We start from the raw sequence: 24295 nt of genomic DNA on the forward strand, positions 1-24295 counted from the left end.
TGCCACTGATCAGTCCAAGCCTAGATGTTGTCCAGGTATTGCTGCATGCGGGCATGGGCTGCTTCATTAACTGAAGAATTGCCAATGGAGCTGAACACTGTAGAATCCTCAGCAAACAGACCTAATTTTGACCTTATGATGGAAGAAAGATCATTGATGAAGCAGCTGAAGATAGTTGGACCGAGGACAATACCCTGAGGAACTCCTGCAGCGATGTCCTGTGATTCATATGAATGGCCTACAACAACCACAACCATCTTCCTTTATATCAAATATAGCTCTAGCCACTGGAGAGTTTCCCCCTGATCTCCATTCACTTTAGTTTTAATAGGTCTCCTTTGTGCTATACTCAGTCAAATATTGCCTTGATGTTAAGAGCGGTCACTCTCACCTCTGGAATTCAGGTTGTATCTATGTTTGGACCAAGGTTGTAATGTTATCTGGAGCCAATGGTCCTGGCAGAACCCAAACTGAGCATCGGTGAGCATGTTATTGGTGAATAAGCCTTACTTGATGGCACTGTTGCTGACTCCTTCCAACACTTATTCTGGGAGAGGCGGGTTTCTGCCACCAGGGCACTTTTTCTTTTAAACACTACACATGGCAGCAACAACCAGAGGACAGGATCTATAAGGACATTTATATATCTGTAACTAAGATTTCACAACCCTCATGGATTATATACTCCTCTAACAGCCCAGTTTCACATGTCATGAAAGGGCTATCAGTCCAATCCAAACTTCAAACATGTAAACAGCCTCATTAAAATATTGGGAGCTACTTCTGCAACAAAAAATGCCATTGCATTATTTCCCAGCAATGAAATGCTAATGATTCTGCAGGGATTGTGTCACAATTAATGCTTCAACAGGGCTGTCATCCCACATCAAGACAGAATGGACTGATTATCAACATTTCTTTGACAGCAGGTTTCATGAGATGTATAAATTATATAGTCACAAATGAGTACCTTCAAGGCTGCAATAGGTGTAGTGTACATGAATTTTCAGAAAGTATTCGAAAAAGTGTTTCACAACAGGCTTGTTAGCAAAATTTAAAAGGTTTTGTTTAAGAAGAAATGTAGCAACATTCGTAGAAGATTCATCGAAGGACATAAAGGAAAGTTAGGGTAAATGGGTGTTGCTCAGATTAGAGAATGGTTGGGAGTGGTGTGCTCCAAGTGCCGGTACAGGGTTCACTTTTGTTGTCGGTATAGTGAGATGATCTAGACCTAGGTACAATCTCAAAATGCACTGACGACACAAAAGTAGGGGTTTGGTCAAACAGCAAGAAGAACTGTACAAGACTTCAAGTACAAGACAAGACAGGTTAGTGGAGTGGGCAAACAAGTGGCAGATGCAACTTAACAGTAGATACAAGTGTGAGGTGATACATTTTGGGGGTAAAACAAGGAATGGGAGTATACTCACTGAAAAGATGCTGAAGGGTGTGGATTAACAGAGACCTTCGGGTTCAAATACATAATTCCTTGAAAGTCCAAGTGCAGGTAAATAAAGCCATAAAAAAGGCCAACAGCATTTGGGGTTTTATAAATACAGACATGGGGCACAAGAGTAATTTCTTTACGCAGAGAGCTGTTGAGGTATGGAATGCTATGCCGACAGGAAGCGTTTGAGGCAGAGACCATTCCACCTTTTAAGTGGAAATTAGATAAACACTTGAAGCAGAGGAGACACAGGAATTTGAGGAAAGATGCCGGCAGTAGGATTAGTTTTGGATTGGTCTAAAACAGTTCTAACATCTCATCTTGGGATTCAGACAATTGTTATAAGCTGTTTCAGCTTGATCTCCTGGTTTATCAGCCCTTCAAAGAAATGAATGTCTTTTAATCACTACCCGTTAATAACAATTTTCTGAGCCTCTAAAAGTTATTTTGTACTACTGAAAATAAAGATACATGAAAATAACCATGAGTGCCACACATTACAGCCTAACTTTTAACGATACCAGGCAACTAACTCACCTCTTCAAGCTGAATAATCTTGCAGGCAGTCATGTTGTAAAGAACAAAGCAACACCAACAGAAGGACAGCACCAAAACCACTCTCATATTGAGATGCACCAGTCATTTATTTATTTATTTGGCACAAAATTTTACAGTTTAAAACTTTAAAAATGGTTTTCACCTCCTACTCTGTATGGTTGTTTCGTGTGGTGTGGCATGGACCATGTAAACCAGACAAGTTCCAGGTTTGATCCCAGCTCTGGTGCTACGTTGGCTGACCTGAGTGGTAACTCAATGGTCTTCCTGGGGAGACAACACAACCGAAGTTTCCACTCCTACCAGTGTGCGGACGCTGAGATAACAGGGTCAAACTCAACTGTGGCAGTCCTACTGAAACAGGCTGTCAACACTCACTTTCCAGGCTTGTGAACAAAGAACAGCCACTTGGGCAAAGTACCAAAGTCTGCTGCTGTCTGTGGAACTACATCCTAACATAATTGCCTTCAGATGAGAAAGAATCCCAGAGAGAACTGGAGAGTCAAAAATAAATGGTTTCTAATCATCTTTTTTCAATTACAACCTTCAATAGTGTACGCAATAATCGTGTATTACTGAATTTATTTTACTTGTGTGAGAAAGACCTCCAATTTCACTCCTACATACACATAAGGCAGCATCTCTATTTGGTTGTTGGAGCTTATCACTATAAGCCTTTAATAGCACCATAGGATGAGAAGCACTCCGGAGGATTCATTTTCAAACAAACTGCTAGGTTGAAAACGCACTACAGCAAAGAAAGATTACTTGTGGAGTCAGTTGGCAAATGGCAATAGGGAGTGGTGCACCCAAGTGGCTGGCAAAATAGGAGAGGGCTTTCTTCCCCTTTTATTGAATAAATCCTAACATTTTTTTTTAAAGTGCAAGAGCAGGAATTGTCACTCCATTCTAACACCAGTGTAAGAAGACTTGCACAGACAAGAAGTCAGAATGACCACAGACAACCCATTATTGCGTCTTAAACTGTGATACATCTAATAATTCAGAGTACAATATTGTTTTACCATACAAACTCAGGCTTTTGTGAGGAGCAGCAGGAAAATTGTTTTGTTAATGTGATGAAAAAGTACATGAACCATTCATCGCAAAGCAAACGCTGTATCTTGAACATGAGGAATTTTGCATATTAAAATTATAATAATCATACTTGCCAAATTATAGGAAGACAGGACATGCAACAGAATTTATGCAATGTACTCAAGTCTTCAGTCCCTCAGAGACCATTGTTACTTCTTGTTCGCTCTTGTAAATAGAATCAAAAGGATAGTGAACTAATGACTTTGACTGTGTAATATGTTCAGCCTCTGGCATAAGACATGACTCAAGAATCCTTAAGGCAAAATGTCTATCAATAGATGACTCAAATATGATCAATATTCTTAATATAATCTGAAGCATAAATTTTATTGACTCATTCTATTGACACTATTTAAGAGTCGTGTAAATTAAACCTAGGTTTAAGACCTGTCCTTAAGTTTTAACTGTGTGCTGATACACAGCCCCTGCTGCCACGGGAACAAGCAAAGAAGTTGCATAGGTAAGAACATTTTCTGTAGTGGAGTTTCAGGTTAATTCAATTTTGAGCACAAGAGTGGCATGTTTGGTGCTTTGATGCGCTGGAGGATGGATTCACGACTACAATTCTCCAAATGACTAATTTCCGATCTCAGGTCACATCATCAGGAAAAGTGCCAAGAGGCTGGGCACTTGCTCAATAGATCAACTAAGAAAAAAAAAATCAGGATTTAAGCTGTTCCAGGCTGCTCTCATGGAGCATCCAACAGCTGGTTACAGTTTGTTTTGGGAGTCATAAAGAAAGGATTTTTTTTTTAAAAAGCACATTAGAAATGGGGGAATAAATAAAGCAAACTGGTGAACAATATTAAAAATATCACAGATCAGTTGCTTGGTGTCATTAAAAAAAAAACAGCAACCGCCAGGAGATTTTTGCATTTATAGCAGACAGTAACATGATTAGGGATGACATAGGAAAAATAGTGTGGAAAGCCTCCAGATGAAAGGGTATGTGCCAGAAGGTGCTACCAGAAGATGGGGCCAGTTAAGATCCAGCTTTTATTTCAGCTATAGATATTTTCATAGAGGAACTGCTCCTTGCTATAAGGCTGAATTATATTTCATGGCAGTACAGTGCTGTCAATAAATCTTAGACTGCATCACACTGTCCAGTGATTTATACAATGAAATGAAAAATCAAGGTCAAGTGAAAAGAATTAGATTTGTGAGGTTGTTAACAAGGCAATCAATAAAACACAATGGTAATCATTTTCCCTCTCTCAATCCTAGCACTACCGCATGCTATCTTGCAGCAACATAGACCACATTACTTTGTTTTGTACACAGCTGCCATGAAGCCCTGACAGTTGAAACTTGCAAAATAAATGAATCGACAGTCCCAAAGTTTGGGGCACCACTTTGGATTATTGTTTGAAAGTGATGAATATCATGGATTGAGTATTTTATGTTGAAGACAAGAGTACCACCAGATATTTACTTTTTGAGGTACGATTTGAAGGCACAATACAATATGATATAAAATCCTTATTCTACAAACTTTTCTTCCTTTTCATTCTTTTGGAGTCCCTATGTCCAGCACCCAACCGCCTCTTGTGCTGCTGCCAATCCTGTTTTATAGACAAAGTCATTCAAATATATTTGCAAATATATTTTTAAGAAAACAAAGCCTTGAAAGTGCACGAGCACAGCCATCCAAGTCTCTGCCTTCATTTTTTTTCTCCCTCCCTTTAAGAAAGCATCTGGTCTCTGCTCAGCAATTCCTCGCTCAGTAATTAAACCCCTGTAGGTCAAATGACAAGACAGGAACTCATATCTTGGTCAAGTAGAACACTGTAGCCTGTCATGTAGCACCTCAACGTGACCTCGCAATATCTTGTGCAATTCCATTCTTTAACTGCATGTACCGGATATATATCAAACCCAAATTCGAAGTGGAGTACAGTGCAGTACTCCTATGAAGAGAGAGAGAGAACAGAACAGAGAATTTTGCTTGGACCTGGGTCCTGTTTCTCCAGTCGAATGGTGGTGATCGAGAGATAATAAAAGTGGATGCCTGACTCTCCTCCAGTAGCCTCCAGTTCCACATTTCATCCACCCACTTCACAGACCTGTTTTTTGGTGCCAGAGGTCTAACTCTTAGAAGCTCACCCTCTTTAAATTTTCCAAATCAGAGACAAAACAATTTCACAGGACACTTTTGGGCTTTTAGCTGTGAAGTAAATTATGGGATCTTGACATTAATGTCACAGCTTTCAGAAAAAGACTGGGATATGTCATTCAATTCTGCAGAGAAAGAGATAACTCTACCTACACACTTAGATGGCAATCACTCCGTGTCCCTAAACTGTCAGAACCATTTCCATGTGCACAGGATACATTAACCTCCCTCCTGCTGCTCCCACTTTTCAAAGTTGCACAAGCCAGTAATTATATTTTGAAGTAATCGACCAAGATGGCACCAACTTGACTCGTGGGTGGGAGGAGGGGGTGCATCAAAGACACATTTATTTTAATACCGAGACACCACAAATGCATCCATTATTATAGTTATCTGTTAAAGCTTTGTCAAATAATAACGATTCGAATTTATGAAGTACCTTTAATATAGAAAAATGTCCGACAGTACTTCACAGGGGCATAATCAAAAAATGGACACCAAACCAAAGGAGGGGATACTAGTAGAGCTGACCAAAAGTTAGGTCAAAGGAGAAAAGGCAGGTTGAGGGATTTAGACAGGGAATGCCTGAGCCTTTAGTTGGAGGAATCTGCAGCTCATCCAATACTGGATATTGAACAAGCAGTCTTGTATCACAGAGGCAGTGGAAGGCTTGAGAGAGGTGGGGGAGAATTAGAGCTGGGTGTTGTCAGCGTACATGTGGAAACTGACCCCATGTCTACTGATGATACCATCAAGGGGCAGTATAAGGCTGAGGAAGAGGACAGGGTCAAGGAGAGATCCTTGGGGGACTCCAGAAGTGATGGTGTATGGGCAGGAAGAGAATCCATTGCCAGAGATGCTCTGGCTACAATCGGAGAGGTAAGAGTGGAACCAAGTGAGGGCAATCCCACTGGGGTGGACAACACAGGAGAGATGTTGGAAGACAATAGTATAGTTGACCGTGTCAAAGGCTGCAGAGAGGCCGAGAAGGGACAATGCACCATGGTCATAGTGATGTAGGATGTATTTGTCACTTAGGTTAGAGCCATTTTGGGGCTGAGTAGAGGGGGCAGAAACCTGATTGGCCAGATTTAAACAGGGAGTTGCGGGAAAGACAGGCACAGATTTGAGAGGCAATAACACATCCAAGGACTTTGGAAAGGATTGAGCATTTTGAAGAGGGAGGTAATGATGATGGTTTTGTGTGACGAGAGGGAACCATTTGCAATGTCCAGGGGGCAAGGAAAGGAAGTTGAGTGGTCAACAATTTAGTGGGAATGTGGTCAAGGGAGCAGGAGGCGAGTCCCATGGCTATGAACTTGGAGAAGACATACAGAAGGATGGGAGAGAAACAAAAGAAAGACAGAGGTGCAGGGCTACAGCAGGGCTTGACAGCAAAAGGAAGAAGGGAAGCAGCAGGAACAGCTGAATGGATGGTCTTAATCTCAGTGACAAAGAAATCCATGAGCTCCTTTACTTGTTTTTGGAGGGGTGGGTGGAGAGGGCAGGGGATAATAATATGGGAAAAATTAGAATCACTAGCTGTGGTCAGACAGCAATCGGAAAGCTTAACCACCGGACTGACTGGTAGCTCTACATGTAAAACAATCAACTTTTTTCTCAAGAAGTTGACAAATGTTCAGTAGCCATTTGTAATGGAAGCATACTCACCCAATAGAGTTTTTTGATGAGGTAACAGAGAGGTTAGATGAGGGCAATGCAGTTAATGTGGTGTATATGGACTTTCAAAAGACGTTTGATAAAATGCCACACAATAGGCTTGTCATCAAGATTGAAGCTCATGGAATAAAGGGGCCAGCAGCAACATGCATACAGAATTGGCTAAATGACAGGAAGCAGAGAGTAGTGGTGAACCATTGCTTTTTGGACTGGAGGGAGGTGTACTGTGGTGTTCCCCAGGGATCAGCGCTGGGACCACTGCTTTTCTTGATATATATTAAATGACTTGAACTTGGGTGTACAGGGCACAATTTTCAAATTTGCAGATGACATGAAACTTGGAAGTGTAGTGAACAACGAGGAGGATAGTGATAGACTTCAAGAGGATATAGACAGGCTGGTGGCATGGGCGGACATGTGGCAGATGAAGTTTAATGCAGAAAAATACGAAGTGATACATTTTGGTAGGAGGAATGAGGAAAAGTAATATGAACCAGAGGGCACAACTCTAAAAGGGGTACAGGAACAGAGAGATCTGGGGGTATATGTGGATAAATTGTTCAAAGTGGCTGAGCAGATTGAGAAAGCTGTTAAAAAAGCATTCGGGATCCTGGGCTTTATAAACAGAGGCGTAGAGTACAAAAGCAAGGAAGTCATAATGAACCTTTATAAAACACTGGTTTGGCCACAGCTGGAGTATAGTGCCCAGTTCAAGGCACTGCACTATAGGAAAGATGTGAAGGCCTTAGAGAGGGTGAGAAGAGATTTCCTAGAATGATTCCAGGGATGAGCGACTTTAGTCACATGGATAGACTGGAAAAGTTGGGGTTGTTCTCCTTGGAACAGAGAAGGTTGAGAGGAGATTTGATAGAGGTATTCAAAATCATGAAGGGTCTCGACAGAGTAGAGAGAAACTGTTCCCATTGGTGGAAGGGCCAAGAACCACAGGACATAGATTTAAGGTGATTGGCAAAAGAACCAAAAGGTGACATGAGGAAAAACTTTTTTTTAAACACAGCAAGTGGTTAGGATCTGGAATGCTCTACCTGAGGGGGCGGTGGAAGCAGATTCAATCATGGCCTTCAAAAGGGAACTCATTGGAGTTTAGAAGAATAAGAGGAGATCTTACTGAAACATACAAGATTCTGAGGGGACTCGATAAGGTAGATGCTGAGAGGATGTTACCCCTCATGGGGGAATCTAAAGCTAGGGGGCATAGTCTCAGAATAAGGGGTCGCCCGTTTAAGACGGAAATGAGGAGGAATTTCTTCTCCCATAGGGTCATTAAATCTTTGGAATTCTTTACCCCAAAAAGCTGTGGAGGCTGAGTCATTGAATACATCCAAGGCAGAGTTAGACACATTTTTGATCAGCAAGGGAGTCAAAGGATATGGGGAAAGGGCAAGAAAGTGGAGTTGAGGTAAAACCAGATCAGCCAGGATCTCATTAAATGGCGGAGCAGGCTCGAGGGGCCGAATGGCCTACTCCTGCTCCTATCTCTTATGGTCTTATTATCTGAGAATTGGAAAATAGTGAACATAACATCGATTGCTAAAAGAGGCACAGGAATGATTCAGAAAACTACAGACCAGTGTGCCTAACATCTTCTTACAGTGTATATATAAATTATTTAGAGCTGTGAACAGAAACATGTGTCTCAGTTTGCAGATGACATCAAATTGGGGGGGGCCGGAAATCAAACAATGGGGAACAGGCAAACGAAAAAGAGAGAGATCTGGATAGATTGGGAAACTGGGTTGATGAGTGGCAAATGGCATTTAATGTGAGCAAATGCAGGATAATGAAATATGAGGTAGGAAATAAACAATGGGAATATAAGCTAAATGGTTCTAGGCAACAGGATTCAACACAGAAGAGGAGTCTGCAGGTATTGGTGGATAGCTCATCGAAACCAGTAGTACAGTGTGCAGCAGCAGTAAGAAAAGCTAACCAGATTTTAGAATATATTGCCAGGGGGATTGAGCACAAATTCCAGGAGGTGAGGAGTTTGTCTAGAATACTGGTGTAACCACACCTGGAGTGCTATGTACAATTCTTGTCACTGTACTATAGCAAGAAAATTCTGGTAAAGACCATGCAGAAAATGGCAACCAACCAGAAGGCATTTGAGCTATGAGAGGTCGAGTAACCTAGGGTTGTTTGCTCTGTAGAAGAGGTGGTCAGGGGAGATATTCAAGTATTTAAAATCTTTTAAGAGAACACATAAATTGAACTATGATAATATACTCAAAATTGTCACAAACTCTAGAACCAGGAACACAGGTTCAAGCGTAGAAGGAAGATGCACACAGTTTAAATTTAACTATGTTATGCATAGGGTGGTCAACACATGGAACTGATTGCCCAGGAAGGCATGCACAGTGGAAAATTTTAAAGCAGAATTGGATAAATATTTGAGGAAATGGGCAATTTTGATAACTGCCCCAAATTTAGGTAAATAATGTTATCAGGTACTTGTGTTATATTGCAAGGATTATCTAGAGATTACAGGTTTCTATCCAGTGGCACCCACAACCTAGCCCCCAAGAGATGGGGCAGAGATATTTCCCTTATGTTTTGGCTGCTTTCCATGTTCATACCAGGCTTTAAAGGCAATCCACAGCTATTTACTTAGTATCAGCAGATGAATAAAACTGAAATTATTATCAACAGTTCAAAATCAAAGCTATCAGATTTACTGACAGGATATCCTGCTACAGGTCATATTGGCAGTTTAATTCAAGTAGCTTATTCTCCAGGCTACTGGTCGTCAGTACCTCGATAGTCTAATCAATGTTTATGAAGAATATTTTATTTAATAAACTGAGTGACTAATAAAACCCATTCGGAAGCTACCATCTCTGCAGTTGGCATGTAGTTTCTAACTCATTTATCCTGAGCAATACATTTTCCACCCAAATTTAAAATATACTTTCCCTGCCTGATGACAAGAGTAACATCCAGCACTACTGAGTGGTGGGACATAGACTTCTATCATGAAGAAATGAGTAGAAGTGCTTCCCCAAAGCAAAGCAGGGAAAATTAGACGGTCACTCACCTCGAGCAGCTCTTGCAGATTTCCCAATGACTAGAGCAGTATTGGTAGAGGTTTGAGATCAGGTCTCAAGTTTATCCATGGTGCATAAAAGTTAATGGCACGGTAGACATTTAACCTGTTCCTAAACTTTAGCCATTGGGAGTCATACAAGAGTTCTCGGGTGACACCTCTGGTCATCTACAAGGATTGTATGAAGAATATCAGCGAACAAACAAATACATTGAAGACGGCATTGAAGAAGAAATAGTTGATACTTTGTAAATAAGAACGTAGCTTTTTTTTTGTGAAGAAACTTGACAAAATTATATGCAGTATGCCATATGAATAACAGAAGTCACGATCTGGATCGTAATCAGAGTGAAGTGAATGTTAACAATACAAGCAGAATTTTTGAAGCCGAGTTAAAAGACATTTTTCGATTCAGATTTTCCCCCTCTCCTTGTGCAGACATTGCCTAGCTCTGCTTAAATCCAGATTAAATAAAACTAAGAAGAATTTTCCAAGAAACAAGAAAAGGCCATGAGGTCCAACAAGTCCATCTGATTGATCTCAAGCCCACCTACCCACCTTCTCACCACATTCCTTAATTTTCTCTTTCTACAACAGAATGATTTCTTAATCACTCATCAGGCTGATGCAGAATAATTGTCTTTAAAATCTGATTGATCAACTGTACTAGTGACAAGACAGCTGCCTAATAAAGTATTGTCTTTATGAAAGGAACTGGGCAAAATGAGCCATGCATCATGCTCATCACGACAACATTATGCACAAGTGATACGGCAATAAATTTCAATGTACTAGGCAGTAAATACAAGCATGAAACTAAATGGCACCAACACAGGACTGTTGAGAAAAGCCTGCGATGTCAGCTATGAAGACCACATCCCCAATAAGATACTACACGGAGACTTAGATAGAACAACAACAGTAATAAAGCGTAGGGGGCTGAAACTTGCTGGCCATTCCTTCAGAGCTTAAGAAGAATCAGTATCAGAATAATTCTGGGGCCCAAGGCATTGGAAGAAGAGTGATCAGCCTAGAATTAAGTACAATACTCAACTTGTACAGGATATAGAAATCATAGAGGAATTACCATTATGTATAACAAATAAAGAGGTGTGGGTGACCGATAGTTGACTTACAACGATGAAAAAATGCTAAAAAAGCATAAATGTCTTCTTGGAAACAACTATACTTTTTGAAGCAGAATTAGTTTGAATTTTAACTATTAAATCTATTACATATTAAAATGCTGAGTGGGTTGCAACATTGTATCTCAAAATACATCGAAAATTCTTGCGTCAGGCTGCATCCATGAGAGAACCCATTGTAAATGGGTCAACATTTAACTGCAGTAGCAGTCAGATCTGTAGGTGGTGCTGTATTGGGGGTTTAAAATTTAGATAATTGTTCTGCTTTTGAACTAATGTTATGTGACAGGCTCCCTTTATATAGCTGCAAGTATGTTTGTTAAACTTGCTTTCAATCCACCTGCAGTTTCAGGCTTTAGCCTCTGGGTGTCTCTGTTGAGCTTTCTTTTACTTCTGAAGCTCCAATGTTTTTCTTTGTGCAGGTAAGTTAGTTAAATAACAATTTTTTACATTTCTGAATATGGATAGATTTATTTTCCTTCCTCCGGTTGTTCTTCACCTATTCACAGGCCACTGTGACTCAATGTTGCATGATATTGCTGCCTCTGCCGTGACCCGTTCTTGGTCGCACCCTGCCTCAGGTTCCGGCTCGTACTTAGCTACTTCCCTGCACCTATGCGACGAGGGAGGATGAGGCATGGGAGCAGAAAACTGTCGGGAACATACATGGGGGAGGAAACAATGACAAGGTGGAAGGCCAATACCGGAGCAAGAGGGAGCAATTCCTATGGGGTACTAATTTGTCGCTGGCCCAAAACTTCCATGGTTGACACCCTAGCTCTTCCCCTCCCCCTCCCCCTAGCTCTTCCCCTCCCCCCTCACTGTACAACAAAATCCTCCCTGGTACCCCCTTCGCCATGAGCAACACAACAGTTCCCTTGCCCAATCCCCATTCAACAATGGAACAAGCCTCAGGTGCAGCAGCATTCCTCACCCTTCAATAGAGAATTATCCCCATCACCCCTACATCCACCACCACCCCACCACCAGCTCCACTGAGCAACAAAACAGATCTTCAGCAGGGATCCTATAAACCCCCACCATCCCCCACTGACCAGCACCAGTCTCTTTGTTAACCCCCCTCCACCCAAACAAAGCAGCAAAACCAGCCCTGGGATCGTCTCACTCCACAAATCTGCAGGACAGAAGAGCAGTTCCATCCCTCCTTCACATGGAGAGGAATACCCAATCCCAGGAAAGTGATGGGGAACCTCCCCCCTACCAAGGGAAAAATCTGGCCATGTGGATAGAAGACCAGCTCACCACAATCTCACCAACTGAGATAAAAATTTTACCCTGGTGGAGGGAAAGGGAATTCTGTGTTCCCAATGGGACAGTTTGCCAGCCTTCCTAGCCTTGAACTCATTTTGTTGCCTCATTTTCCCCGTCCCCTTCCCCCCCCCCCCACTCACTCTAACCCTGCATGTCTCCATCCTGCTCCTCTTCTCCCCCTCCCTGTTCACCCTCCTCTTGCCCTGGTTGATCTAAATACTGCATTTGGTCTCGCCTCCCCGTGTGCAACACCACGAGAGACCGCTGTACTCACTTTTCGTAGCAAAATCTGGATCTTCTCACTCTCATTCAGTAACTTCTATTTGCATAAACCACACTGAAAAGAAATTAGTTTCTTGCCACATACCCATTGTTGATGTAGCTCACCCTATAGGAGGTGTGAAGACCAGAAAAAATTACTTTTCTTGTTAACTAGAGGCTTGGGAATAGTCTTAGGGCTAGACATCCTTAGGCTTCTGTGAAGTGCCTTGGGATGTTTTACTACATTAAAGGTGCTATATGTTGCAAGTTGCTGTTGTTGTTGGTGGTCCTGTATATTCCCCTCAGTTATGAGAGCGAGTAATGTAGGAGGTCGATAGGTGTTATTATAGGATCTTAAGTCTCCGTCTTCAGTACCCTGTTAAAGTGCGATTACTTTCAATTATTTTGTTACAAGTATCGGTGCTGCATTTTATTTTTGAAAAAGTGCAGAAGGAACAACAAAAGCATAAAGGGCAATAAGCAAGCAGCTACTTGGAAAATTCTAAATTTCAGACAGGCCAGGAGAATGATAGGCCATTAACTGGCCAAGCACCACCTTCGAATGTCAATCAAAAGGATCTGCTCACAGCATTCAGGAATACAATTACACCAGACACAGATACAGCGAGAACCTAAACCAACTACTTTGAACTTAACAGTTGATGATTACGAGCCCAAAAGACCTTAAAGTAATTCACCTTTTAACATGGCTTAACATGAAAAATCCAAGTCAAGGAAAACTCTCCCTAAACTAAAAAGAAACTCCCAGAAGATTATATTTTATATCTACTATATAAACACACATACAAAAACCTTAATGTATTGGCTACTAGCAATTTCTACTATTCAATACATGAATGGAATGTTAACACAAAGAAAACCGTGGCTTCTTACTGTACATCACAGATTTGAAAGCTTCAAATTCAAAAGCAAATTTATTTGCATTAAAAAAAATTGATCCTTTTATTATTACTGCTCATCCTTTTCATTAGACTCATCTTCCCGCACAAACTACAGTAGGTAGGGCCATAGGATCTGATAATATAATTAATGGTACCATAGCTCCTTTGCAATGGAGAATCCTTCATCCAAAAGCAAAGAATTGGAGAAAATTAAGCAAAATGAAAGCAATTTAAAATTTGGCATGCAGGACATATGGCATACTAGGTAACATCACTGCACATCAAAATAAAATGCATTTTTACTAGAATAAGAGGATTAATGCATAGAAGTTGCTGCAGTGTGGAAGAGCGGCTAGCCTTACCTGGCTGGATCCGGGTATATTGGGTGCTCTCTTGACCCAGAGCCATCATTTCGAGACAGAGAAATAAGCGAGGACTCCAACAGTCGCCTACAGGGTTAAAGAAGACAGTTTCAGGTGACTTGCTTAATAAATAAAAATGCCAAACAGTGACCATAAAAAATTCAATGTTTAGTAGTTTAATCTCTCATACTCTCGTACAGCCATTGCTCGAGTGTCCAAAACAGCACAAAAGGAGGCTTCCAACAGCTGCCCAAATTTTAAAAGGGCCACTTTACAGTACAATTTATTTTTTGTCCCAAGGCTCTCTTCCTTTGAAGGCACCAGCGCATGCTTTGCACTGGCAGCCCTCTAATACTTTGCACAATGGCTATCCTTTAACTACTCCAATGCTCTCCTGGCCGGCCTCCCACCTTGCACCCTCCATAAACTTGAGCTCATCCAAAACTCTGCTGCCCATTTCCTAACTTGCACCAAGTCCCGTTCACCCATCACCCCTGTGCCCGTTGACCTACATTGGCTCCCGGTCCGGGAATGCCTCAATTTTAAAATTCTAATCCTTGTTTTCAAATCCCTCCATAGCCTCGCTCCTCCCTATCTCTGTAACCTCCTCCAGCCCGACAACTCTCTAAGATCTCTGCGCTCCTCCAATTCTGGCCTCTTCGCATTCCCGATTTTCATCGCTCCACCACTGGCAGCCGTGCCTTCAGCTGCCTAGGACCTAAACTCTGGAATTCCCTCCCTAAACTTCTCCTCCTCCTTTAAGACGCTCCTTAAAACCTACCTCTTTGAGCAAGCTTTTGGTCATCTGTCCTAATATCGCCTTATGTGGCTCGGGGTCAAATTTAGTTTGACAATCGTTCCTGTGAAGCGCTTTGGGACTTTTTACTACATTAAAGACGCTACATATATGCAAGTTGTTGTGTGAGTTCAGACAGTCAAAGTTATTTTGAGGGCATCACAACCGAACCATATCTTTTCCTTGCCCAATATTAGACAGCAATAAGGAGCAGGAACTCTTGATAACTTCCTTCTCCCCAACCCCCACCTCACTGCAAAGGGACATAGAGGTTAATTATAGCACACCTGCGCCTGGACTGACATCAGTGACCTCAGTACAGGGACCCTCCTGGCCTCTGTGGCTTAATACCACACTCAGCAATACACTGACCCACTGAGCCATCATAAAGCTATAGTTTAAACATTCAAACTACATGAGCTGAAATAAAAAGTTGCAGATGCTTGCAATCTGCAACAAGAACACAAAATGGTGGAAACACACAGCAGGTCAGTCAGCATCTGTGGAGAGAACAGATAAGTTAACATTGCAGGTGTGGACCCTTCATCTGAATTTGGTGTTCTGACACAGGATCTAGATGGAAAACATTGTTTTCTCTCCACAGATGCTAACTGATCTGAGTGCTTCCAACGTTATCTGTTTTTATTTCATTCAAACTACATGGCTGTTTTCGGTCACAAAAATCTCCAAATGCTCTGATAACATAATTCAGAGCATCATTATTTGTGAAGTTCCACTTCAAAAAAAAATCACTCGTTTTAAAATGTAAAAGTCAGCTGTAAAATGTAAAAGGCAGCAATATGAATCAGCCAGTGAACTCTCCATTCAGTTGGAACACAAGTTTTATTCTGAAAGATATAACACACAAAAATACTTACAAAATTCACAGGTGGAGGAAAGCCAAAGGAGATTTTAGTTCCATTCCATCCCCAACACTCTGAATTTAAACTCATCCTCAAATCCCTCCATGGCTTCATGCCACCCAATCTATGCAATTCACTCAGCCTTCCATTCCCTCCCAGCCTCTCCACTTCTCTCTCCACCATCAAAAACCCTCTCAAAATTCATCTTTTCATCGACGCTTTCGGTCACCTCTCCTGTTACACCATGGCTAGGTGTTTGTTCCTTTATTCCTTTTATTTATGTATTTATTCTGCAAACTCTGTACAGTACCTTGGGACGTGTTCTACTTTAAAGGCACTACATAAATGTAGGTTGCTTCTGTTGTTCTTAAAACTATGACAAAAACGTGAAAGCCCAACAAAGGGAGTTCATCATTTTCCACATATTATGAAGACACAAAAAGATTAAAAATATAAATTAGATTAGTGAAATTCCCTTATCATACAGCACCTCAAATGTTTAGATTGACTGAATTATCTACACTTTGTTTACACGAGACTAATTCAAAGCAAATCGAATCTTAAACCACAGTTAAGCTTGCAGCAAGGCGTGGGCGTTTGCTGTGTTAAGTTTTAAATCAAATCCTCCAATATACACTGTCAGTTCAGTTTGATGATTAAGCCAAACTGAATCCAAACGAATTATGTATGTGTAAAGCTTTTTGTTCTTGTTTTATTAAGCAAGAAATGCAACCAGTTAGCATTACTGTACTTTGTTTACTGCAACACTTCCAATAAAACAATACTCAAGGAACTTGCAAAAGTAATAAATGCACTGGATGCTAATATTAATGAGCAACTCTATTTACCACAGTCCGTATTGACCTTTCTTTGTTGGCAGCAACTGATTCATATAACCAATCTTTATCAACACCAGTATTAGCTGATCATTGGCGTCGGATCTATCCTATCTGATGACGTCTAGTCTGAAAATGCTGCCCCAAGATCAACATCCTAATGTCACAGCTCCACGTAAAGCAGAAGTCAGATTCTTGCTGCTTCAAAATCTCAAAGTAATGTGAATTAAGCCAACGTACCAAGCTCAGGTCTACCAAATAAAAGTGTTGTGAATAAAATTGGTGAACTACAGGCACAAATTGCTATGGGGAGAATATGCTTTAATATCAACAGAAACGTAGCTTAGTTTAGGGTGACTGGGTGCTGAACATTCCTGGTTGCAATAGTTGGGAGTGATAGAGTAAGAAAAAATGGAGGAGGGGTGTCAATGTTAATCAAAAATTACAGCACTAAGGATGATATATGGGATGGTGCAAAAGTTCAATTCATTTGGTTAGAGACAATAACATAAGAACATAAGAAATAGGAGCAGGAGTCGGCCATATGGCCCCTCAAGCCTGCTTCACCATACAATAAGATGATGGCTGATCTCAGACTTGAACTCCACTTTCCTGCCCAATCCCCATATCCCTTGATGCCCCGAGAGTCCAAAAATCTAAGTCAGTCTTGAATATATTCAACGACTCAGCATCCACAGCCCTCTGGAGTAGAGAATTCCAAAGATTTACAACCCTCAGTGAAGAAATTCCTCCTCATCTCAGTCTTAAATGGCTGACCCCTTATCCTGAGACTATGCTCTCTAGTTCTAGACTCTCTAGCCAGGGGAAAAAACCTCTCAGCATCTCCGCTGTCAAGTCCCCTCAGAATCTGATATGTTTCAATGAGATCACCTCTCATTCTTCTAAACTCCAGAGAGTACAGGCCCAATCTACTCAATCTCTCCTCATAGGACAACCCTCTCATCCCAGGAATCAATCTAGTGAACCTTCGTTGCACTGCTTCTAAGGCAAGTATATCCTTCCTTAGTTAAGGAGACCAAAACTGTACATAGTACTCCAAGTGAGGTCTCACCAAAGCCCTGTACAATTGTAGTAAGACTTCTTTACTCTTGTACTCCAATCCCCTTTCAATAAAGGCACATGCCATTTGCTTTCCTTAATTGCCTGCTGTACCTGCATGCTAACTTCTTGTTTTTCTTGTACCAGGACACCCAAGTCTCTATGGACACCAACATTTAATAGTATCTCAGCATTTAAAAAAATATTCTGTTCTTCTATTCTTCCCACCAAAGTGAATAACCTCATTTCCTCACATTATACTCCATCTGCCACCTTCTTGCCCACTTAACCTGTCTAAATTCCTTTGCAGACTCTTCGCGTCCTCCTCACAGCTTACTTTCCCACCTATCTTTGTATCGTCAGCCAACTTGGATACATTACACTCGGTCCCTTCATCGAAGTCATTAATATCAATTGTAAATAGCTGAGGCCCAAGCATCGATCCTTGCGGCACCCCACTAGTTACAGTCTGCCAACCTGAAAATGACCCATTTATTCCTACTCTGTTTTCTGTCCGTTAACCAATCCTCAATCCATGCTATTATATTACCCCCAACCCCATGAGCTCTTATCTTGCGTAACAACCTTTTATGTGGCACCTTATCAAATACCTTTTGAAAACCCAAATATGCGACATCCACTAGTTCCCCTTCATCTACCCTGCTAGTTACATCCTCAAAAAGCTCTAATAAATGTCAAACACGATTTCCCTTTCATAAAACCATGTTGACGCTGCCTAATCATATTATGCTGTTCAAAGTGCCCTGTTACCACTTCCTTAATAATGGATTCCAGCGTTTTCCCGATGACTGACCCTCCTTGTTTTGCACTTTTCTACAAAACCTAATTCTTTCTGGTAATTTCCCAGCTATTCCACTACCCTTACATTGCCAAATTACCACACTTAATTTGTTAGAATGAGATCCAGTACTATCCTTTTCCTTGGAGTAAACTGCTGCCGATCTAGGAATAAGGGAACTCTACCGGAAGTATATTATAGGCCACCAAACAATGGAAAGGAGATAGCATATATAAACAAATTAAATAAAATGTACAACACTAAAGCCATAATAATAGGTGACCTTAATTATCCAAAGATTGACTGGGGTAAAAGTAATGTCAGGTGGCCAAGAAATGTGTCCAGACTTGCTTTCTGGATCAGCAGTTTACTCCAAGGAAAGGGACAGTGCTGGATCTCATTCTAAGAAATTAAGTGGGGTAATTAGGCAACGTAAGGGTAGCTGGAAAATTACCCATAAAGAATTCGGTTTCATAGAAAAGTGCAAAACAAGGAGAGTCAGTGATAAAGATACTTGATCAGAGAAAAATAAATCTAGGAGACCAAAGAGAAACTAGCCCAGGTCAACTGGAAAGAAAAATTTCCAGATAAAACAGAGGACAAACAATGGAAAATGTTAAAACAGAAAATAATTCAGGTACAAACTGGCCAAATACCCACAAGAAAAAGGGGAAAGCAGCAAAAGCTGCAGTTCCTTGAGTGAAGAAATTCCAATTAAAAATGACATTTAAAAAAGCATATGACAAATCTGGGGCTAATAATGCACAACAAAAACAAAGAGTATTTAAAACATTTAGAGGAAAAGTAATAAGGGAGATTGGAAAGGTTGAGAGGGTATGACAAAAGGCTAGCTATTAACAAAGGGAAATAGGAAAGGACTTTATGAGCACATAAAATGTAAAAGAACAGTTTTACAGCATGAAGGAATGGCAGAGATACTAAATGAGTGCCTTGAAATTCACAGATCAGTGTGGTAGTGGGAATGAAATGCTACAAGAGGAGACGGAGTCTTTAGATAGGATAACTATAGATAAGGAAGTTGGGATAGAGTCTCCACTTGTTTGCACCCAGATTCCAGCACAATTGGCCAAATCAGTGCAAAAGTGCAGGGAATTTAATACATGAGTGAGTCACGCCTTAAAACGCTAACACTCGTGTTTTCCACAATCTTTTAGGCTGGTTCAAGATTCAGAACGCCCGAATCAAGCGCCACCCACAAAACTGGCCGTGCACCCAGGTCAAAATTGAGACATTCAACCAATTGTGCTCGTTCGGCCATGGAGGGAGTGCAGCGAAGGTTCACCAGACTGACTCCTAGGATGGCAGGACCGTCGTATGAGGAGAGATTGGGTCGACTCGGCCTGTATTCACTCGAGTTTAGAAGAACGAGAGGGGATCTCATTGAAACATATAAAATTCTGACAGGGATAGACAGACTGGATGCAGGGAGGATGTTTCCCCTGGCTGGGGGGTCCAGAACGAGGGGTCACAGTCTCAGGGTATGGGGTTGGGCATTTAGGACTGAGATGAGGAAAAATTTCTTCACTCAGAGGATGGTGAATCTGTGGAATTCTCTACCACAGAAGGCTGTGGAGGCCAAGTCACTGAATATATTTAAGAAGGAGCTCGATAGATTTCTTGACACAAAAGGCATCAAGGGGTATAGGGAGAGAGCGGGAATATGGTATTGAGATAGAGGATCAGCCATGATCATACTGAATGGCGGAGCAAGCTCAAAGGGCCGAATGGCCTACTCCTGCTCCTATTTTCTATGTTTCTATGTTAGGGAAGGCTCTTCAAATTGCTCTCATTTTCTTTGGAGCGCAGGCACTGGTGGGCACATTTTAAAAGTTTTTCATAACTAAAAATATTCAATTTACTAAGAAACTGACTAGTGTACACCAATTAAACTGTTAAGTGGTTCAGTATACTTCTTTAAAGTCATTTTCAGCGATTTTAAATCAGGTCACTCGCAGGTGGAGGACTGGACACCCTTATTAAAAAATGCTTATTTTTGGTGATAAACCCATTTTCAGCTGTATTAATAAAACTGTACCAGATTACCACTCACACACCAAGGAATACTTTTTAATAGATTAAAAAAGGAAACAATTTCGTTTCATTACACTGCCCGATTGCGCTGGTTAATGGAAGATTTTACGTTTGTGATGATGCAAATGAATTTTAGTGGATACTCGAACTGTAACCTAACCAGCGCAATTCAAGTGCATTTTGGGCGCAATTTCACAATTGTGCCCGAGGCGCAAACTCCACCCAGTTGTAATTGAAAAATTGGTGTAACTCAAAGCAGAAAAAGCATCTGGCCCTGACACCATCCTAGAATGCGGAGGGTAGTTACAGAGGAAATAGCAGGGGCTCTGATTACCACCGTTCAAACATCCTTGGATATGGAAATTTCCTCAGAGGACTGGAGGATTGCCAATGTAACAATGCTATACAAAAAGGGCGAAGGGATATAGTTATAGTCATGGACCAGTAAGCCTATCAGTAGCGGGTAAGCTTTTAGAGGCCATAACATGGGATTTTAGGAGGAGGAATATATATAAGAAATATACAATAAATGATAAAAATTAAAAATGAATAAAGGAGCGGACAGACTTCAGGGTTAAGATATACAAATCTCTAAAAGTGGGCCAACAAGTTGGTAAAACTTAAGAAAATGCATATGGAGTCCTCGGTTTTATAAATAAGGGCCACAGACTACAAATGCAAAGAGGTGATGCTAAACCTATACAAATGACTGGTTAGGCCACAATTAGAATATTGGGTCCAGTTGTGGCCCTCTATTTTAGGAAGGATGTTATGACCATGGAGAGGATGTAGAGGAAATTCGATGTAATATTCGGGATGAGAAGTTTTCATTCCAAGGAAAAATGAGAAACTGGGGCCTTCAGCTGCCTAAACCCTAAGCTCTGGAATTCCCTCCTTAAACCTCTCCGCCCCTCTACCTCTCTCTCCTCTTTTAAGACACTCCTTAAAACCTACCTCTTTGACCAAGCTTTTGGTCACCTATCCTAATATCTCCTTATGAGGCTCAGTGTCAAATTTTGTTTGCTAACGCTCCTGTGAAGTGCTTTGGGATGTTTTATTAAGTTAAAGGTGCTATATAAAATGCAAGTTGTTGTCGAATAGAGATGGTTCATAGATCATCTGATGTAGGTGTTCAAAATTATAAAGGGCTTTGATGAAGGAAATCAGGAAAAACTATTTCCATTGGTCAATCAGTAACTAGAGTGCATAAATTTAAAACAGCTAGCAAAAGAACTAAGGGAGAGGTTAAGAAAATATTTTTGTCACGTAGAGGGTTGTTAGGACATGGAATGTGGCACATCAGAAAGATTGGTGGAAACAGAATCCATAATATCTTTGTAAAGGAAAGTGGATAAATATTTGAAAAAGAAAAATTTAAGATATGAGGAAAGGGCTTCGGACAGAGACGGCATTAGGACCATGAAACCCCGGGCCAGATGGGTACCCCGAGTAATAAAAGGACACCTACGCTGATCCTATTTTTGACAACTATTTTTATATTACCTATTGCAAACACGCCTTTTCATGATCATACATGTGCAGATTTGACACCAGATTAAGTAGGTAGTATTTAGTATCATTGCCCAGTAAAACATAGAGGTCCTAAACCGAACCTTTGCACATGGCACCTGCAAGGCAAATACCACTCTTGGCTGGGGAATGGGACTGAGTGGATAGAGCCAGCATATGTCTACCAGGTCAAAGGGCCCCACTCTGTGCTATAAGATTCTGCATCTATATTTCAGCTTCATGTGTTACACTTAAATGCATCAAAAGGCAGGCCTTTTTGGACTTGAATTCAAAATTACTTCCTCAAACGACAGAGGTGGTGTAGCGGATTAGCACCGTTGCTTCAATGTAGACAACCAAGTTCAAATCTGGCCCAGATCAACAAAAGCCTCTCTGGTAGTCTTCAGGTTCCTACATCAAATTACTTTGGGATGCATTCAATCAAAACACATACTGCACATGAGCCATAATGCACAGGATGGGTTATAATTTGCAGTTGATTGATATTCTTACTCAAGATGCTCGGTTTGGGGACTGGAAATAACACTGGTGCAGTAATGGATGCGCTTCTGAGGTTGAGGGCACTCAATCTCTACTATACTTGAATTGAATCTATCTTGTACTGATAATGAATACCAAGCGCATTCCATTCTCCAGCGCCAGCAAGAGTCACCTTCAGGAGCACAAAAATTTGCCCACAATTTAAAATTTGAGCTGTAACAAAGGCGTGTACACACACTCACTCAGTTTGAAACTGTTCAAACAATGCTCGACTATAGTGTCAGAATAAAAAGGCCTATCTGACTTCAGTGCACAGGTAATTTTCCTCACTTCTGGTCATGCTAAGACTGCTAAATCCGCAGATTATTAAATAGAATAATTCACCACTACCGCTTCCATGATTATTCTGCGAATATGCTACATTGATTGAGGTGTACAAAGTTATGAGGGGCCTAGGTAGAGTGGATAGGAAGTACCTATTTCTTTTAGCAGAGGGGTCAATAACCAGGGGGCATAGATTTGAATTGATTGGTCGAAGGATTAGAGTGGAAATGAGGAAAAAACTTTTCACCCAGAGCGTGGTGGGGGTCTGGGACTCACTGCCTGACAGGGTGGGAGAGGCAGAAATCCTCAACTCATTCAAAAAATACCTGGATGTGCACCTGAAGAGCCGTGACCTGCAGGGCTACGGACCAAATGCGGGAAAGTGGGATTAGGCTGGGTGGATCGTTTCTCAGCCGGTGCGGAGACGATGGGCCAAATGGCCTCTCTCCTGTGCCGTAAATTTTCGATGATTCTATTCTATCTTATTGGGAAAGCTTAAGCATTAAATATCTACATTTATTTCATCATCACCGTCTTGATCCCCGCCCTTGAACAAATTAGATTTTTCTCCTCCAGCCAAATGGATTAGTAAAACAGATTTCTCTCATCTCACGTGTCAGAATCTTTTTCCCACTTTTTGCAGCACCAATCACTGTGCATTTCAAATTTGTGCAAACAGGAAAAACTCTGAAGGCTCAGGAGAGACTGCAATCTTTCTTCCAGATTTAACAATCATTTCTTGATGTAGATTTTTAAATGGATCTATATGGCCAGAGATGAATCTACATGTCCTCTTGTACAAATTGAACTTTGAGAGAACTGCATGGTTACAAGTTCGGGTTTTTTCCCCCCCAATACTTTTGGCTTATGTTTACAACAAATAGGTAGTTTCTGTAAACAGATTGTGGTCTCCTATGATCCAAAACCTGCAGCCTTTTATGTGCCTTGCATTTCTAGATTCAACAATTCACCTCTCATGACATACAGTTACTGGAGAATGTAAAGGATACCCTCAAATCCTTTCCAAATGGTAGTAAATATCACACCATGAGACCAATGTTTGGACTAAAACTATGTAGTCACATTTGTTTATAGGTTGAACAACATAGAAACCATAAAACTAAGCAAGATATTGAGTGTGCAATAATCAGATTTACACAATTCATAAACTATTTCAAAACAAATAAAAAAGCAAAAATCTATCATCCTTGTAGTCCTTTTCAGTAGTTTTTGATGGAAATTACATAAGTGACCTTCACGAAGCCGCTTTAAGCCTCGAAAGGAAAAATAACTGTGCATTGCTGTGGGTTTATTGAACCACTTGTTCTGAGACCTCTAATGGACACTTATACACAATTCTGATTTACTCCTTCAATTCTTTTCTGCCATCAAAATTTCCTCACTCAGCTGTTGCTTTTTTGGGGAGAGACGAGGAGCAAATGATATCGGCCCCAGAATTCTCCAGTCCATAATGATCAGCAAGAGATTGTTGAATTTCTACTCTTGCGACATCAGTACTTCAAAACTGAAGCTAATTTTTTTCTATAATATTAAATGGCAGATTAAAGACATCCATTTATATCTAAGTCACCCAAATGTAATTTCTAATTCTGAAACATTGGATATTAATTTGTACAACATACTTTTGACA

At 40.9% G+C, this 24295-nt stretch overlaps 1 protein-coding gene and 1 long non-coding RNA gene across 5 annotated transcripts in view; one reads left to right on the forward strand and one right to left on the reverse strand.

Moving 5' to 3' along the window:
* Positions 1–24295, reverse strand: part of LOC137327835 (activating molecule in BECN1-regulated autophagy protein 1-like) — a 400989-nt gene that overhangs the window by 300277 nt on the left and 76417 nt on the right. For all 4 annotated transcript variants that reach the window (XM_067993681.1, XM_067993682.1, XM_067993679.1 and 1 more), the window contains exon 8: positions 13906–13992. In XM_067993681.1, coding sequence (XP_067849782.1) covers positions 13906–13992 — 87 coding nt within the window. The remainder of the gene's footprint in view (positions 1–13905; positions 13993–24295) is intronic.
* Positions 1–24295, forward strand: part of LOC137327837 (uncharacterized) — an 85688-nt gene that overhangs the window by 1854 nt on the left and 59539 nt on the right. The window lies entirely within an intron of this gene.

Source organism: Heptranchias perlo, chromosome 12 (genome assembly GCF_035084215.1).
Source record: "Heptranchias perlo isolate sHepPer1 chromosome 12, sHepPer1.hap1, whole genome shotgun sequence".
NCBI classification, from domain to species: Eukaryota; Metazoa; Chordata; class Chondrichthyes; order Hexanchiformes; family Hexanchidae; genus Heptranchias; species Heptranchias perlo.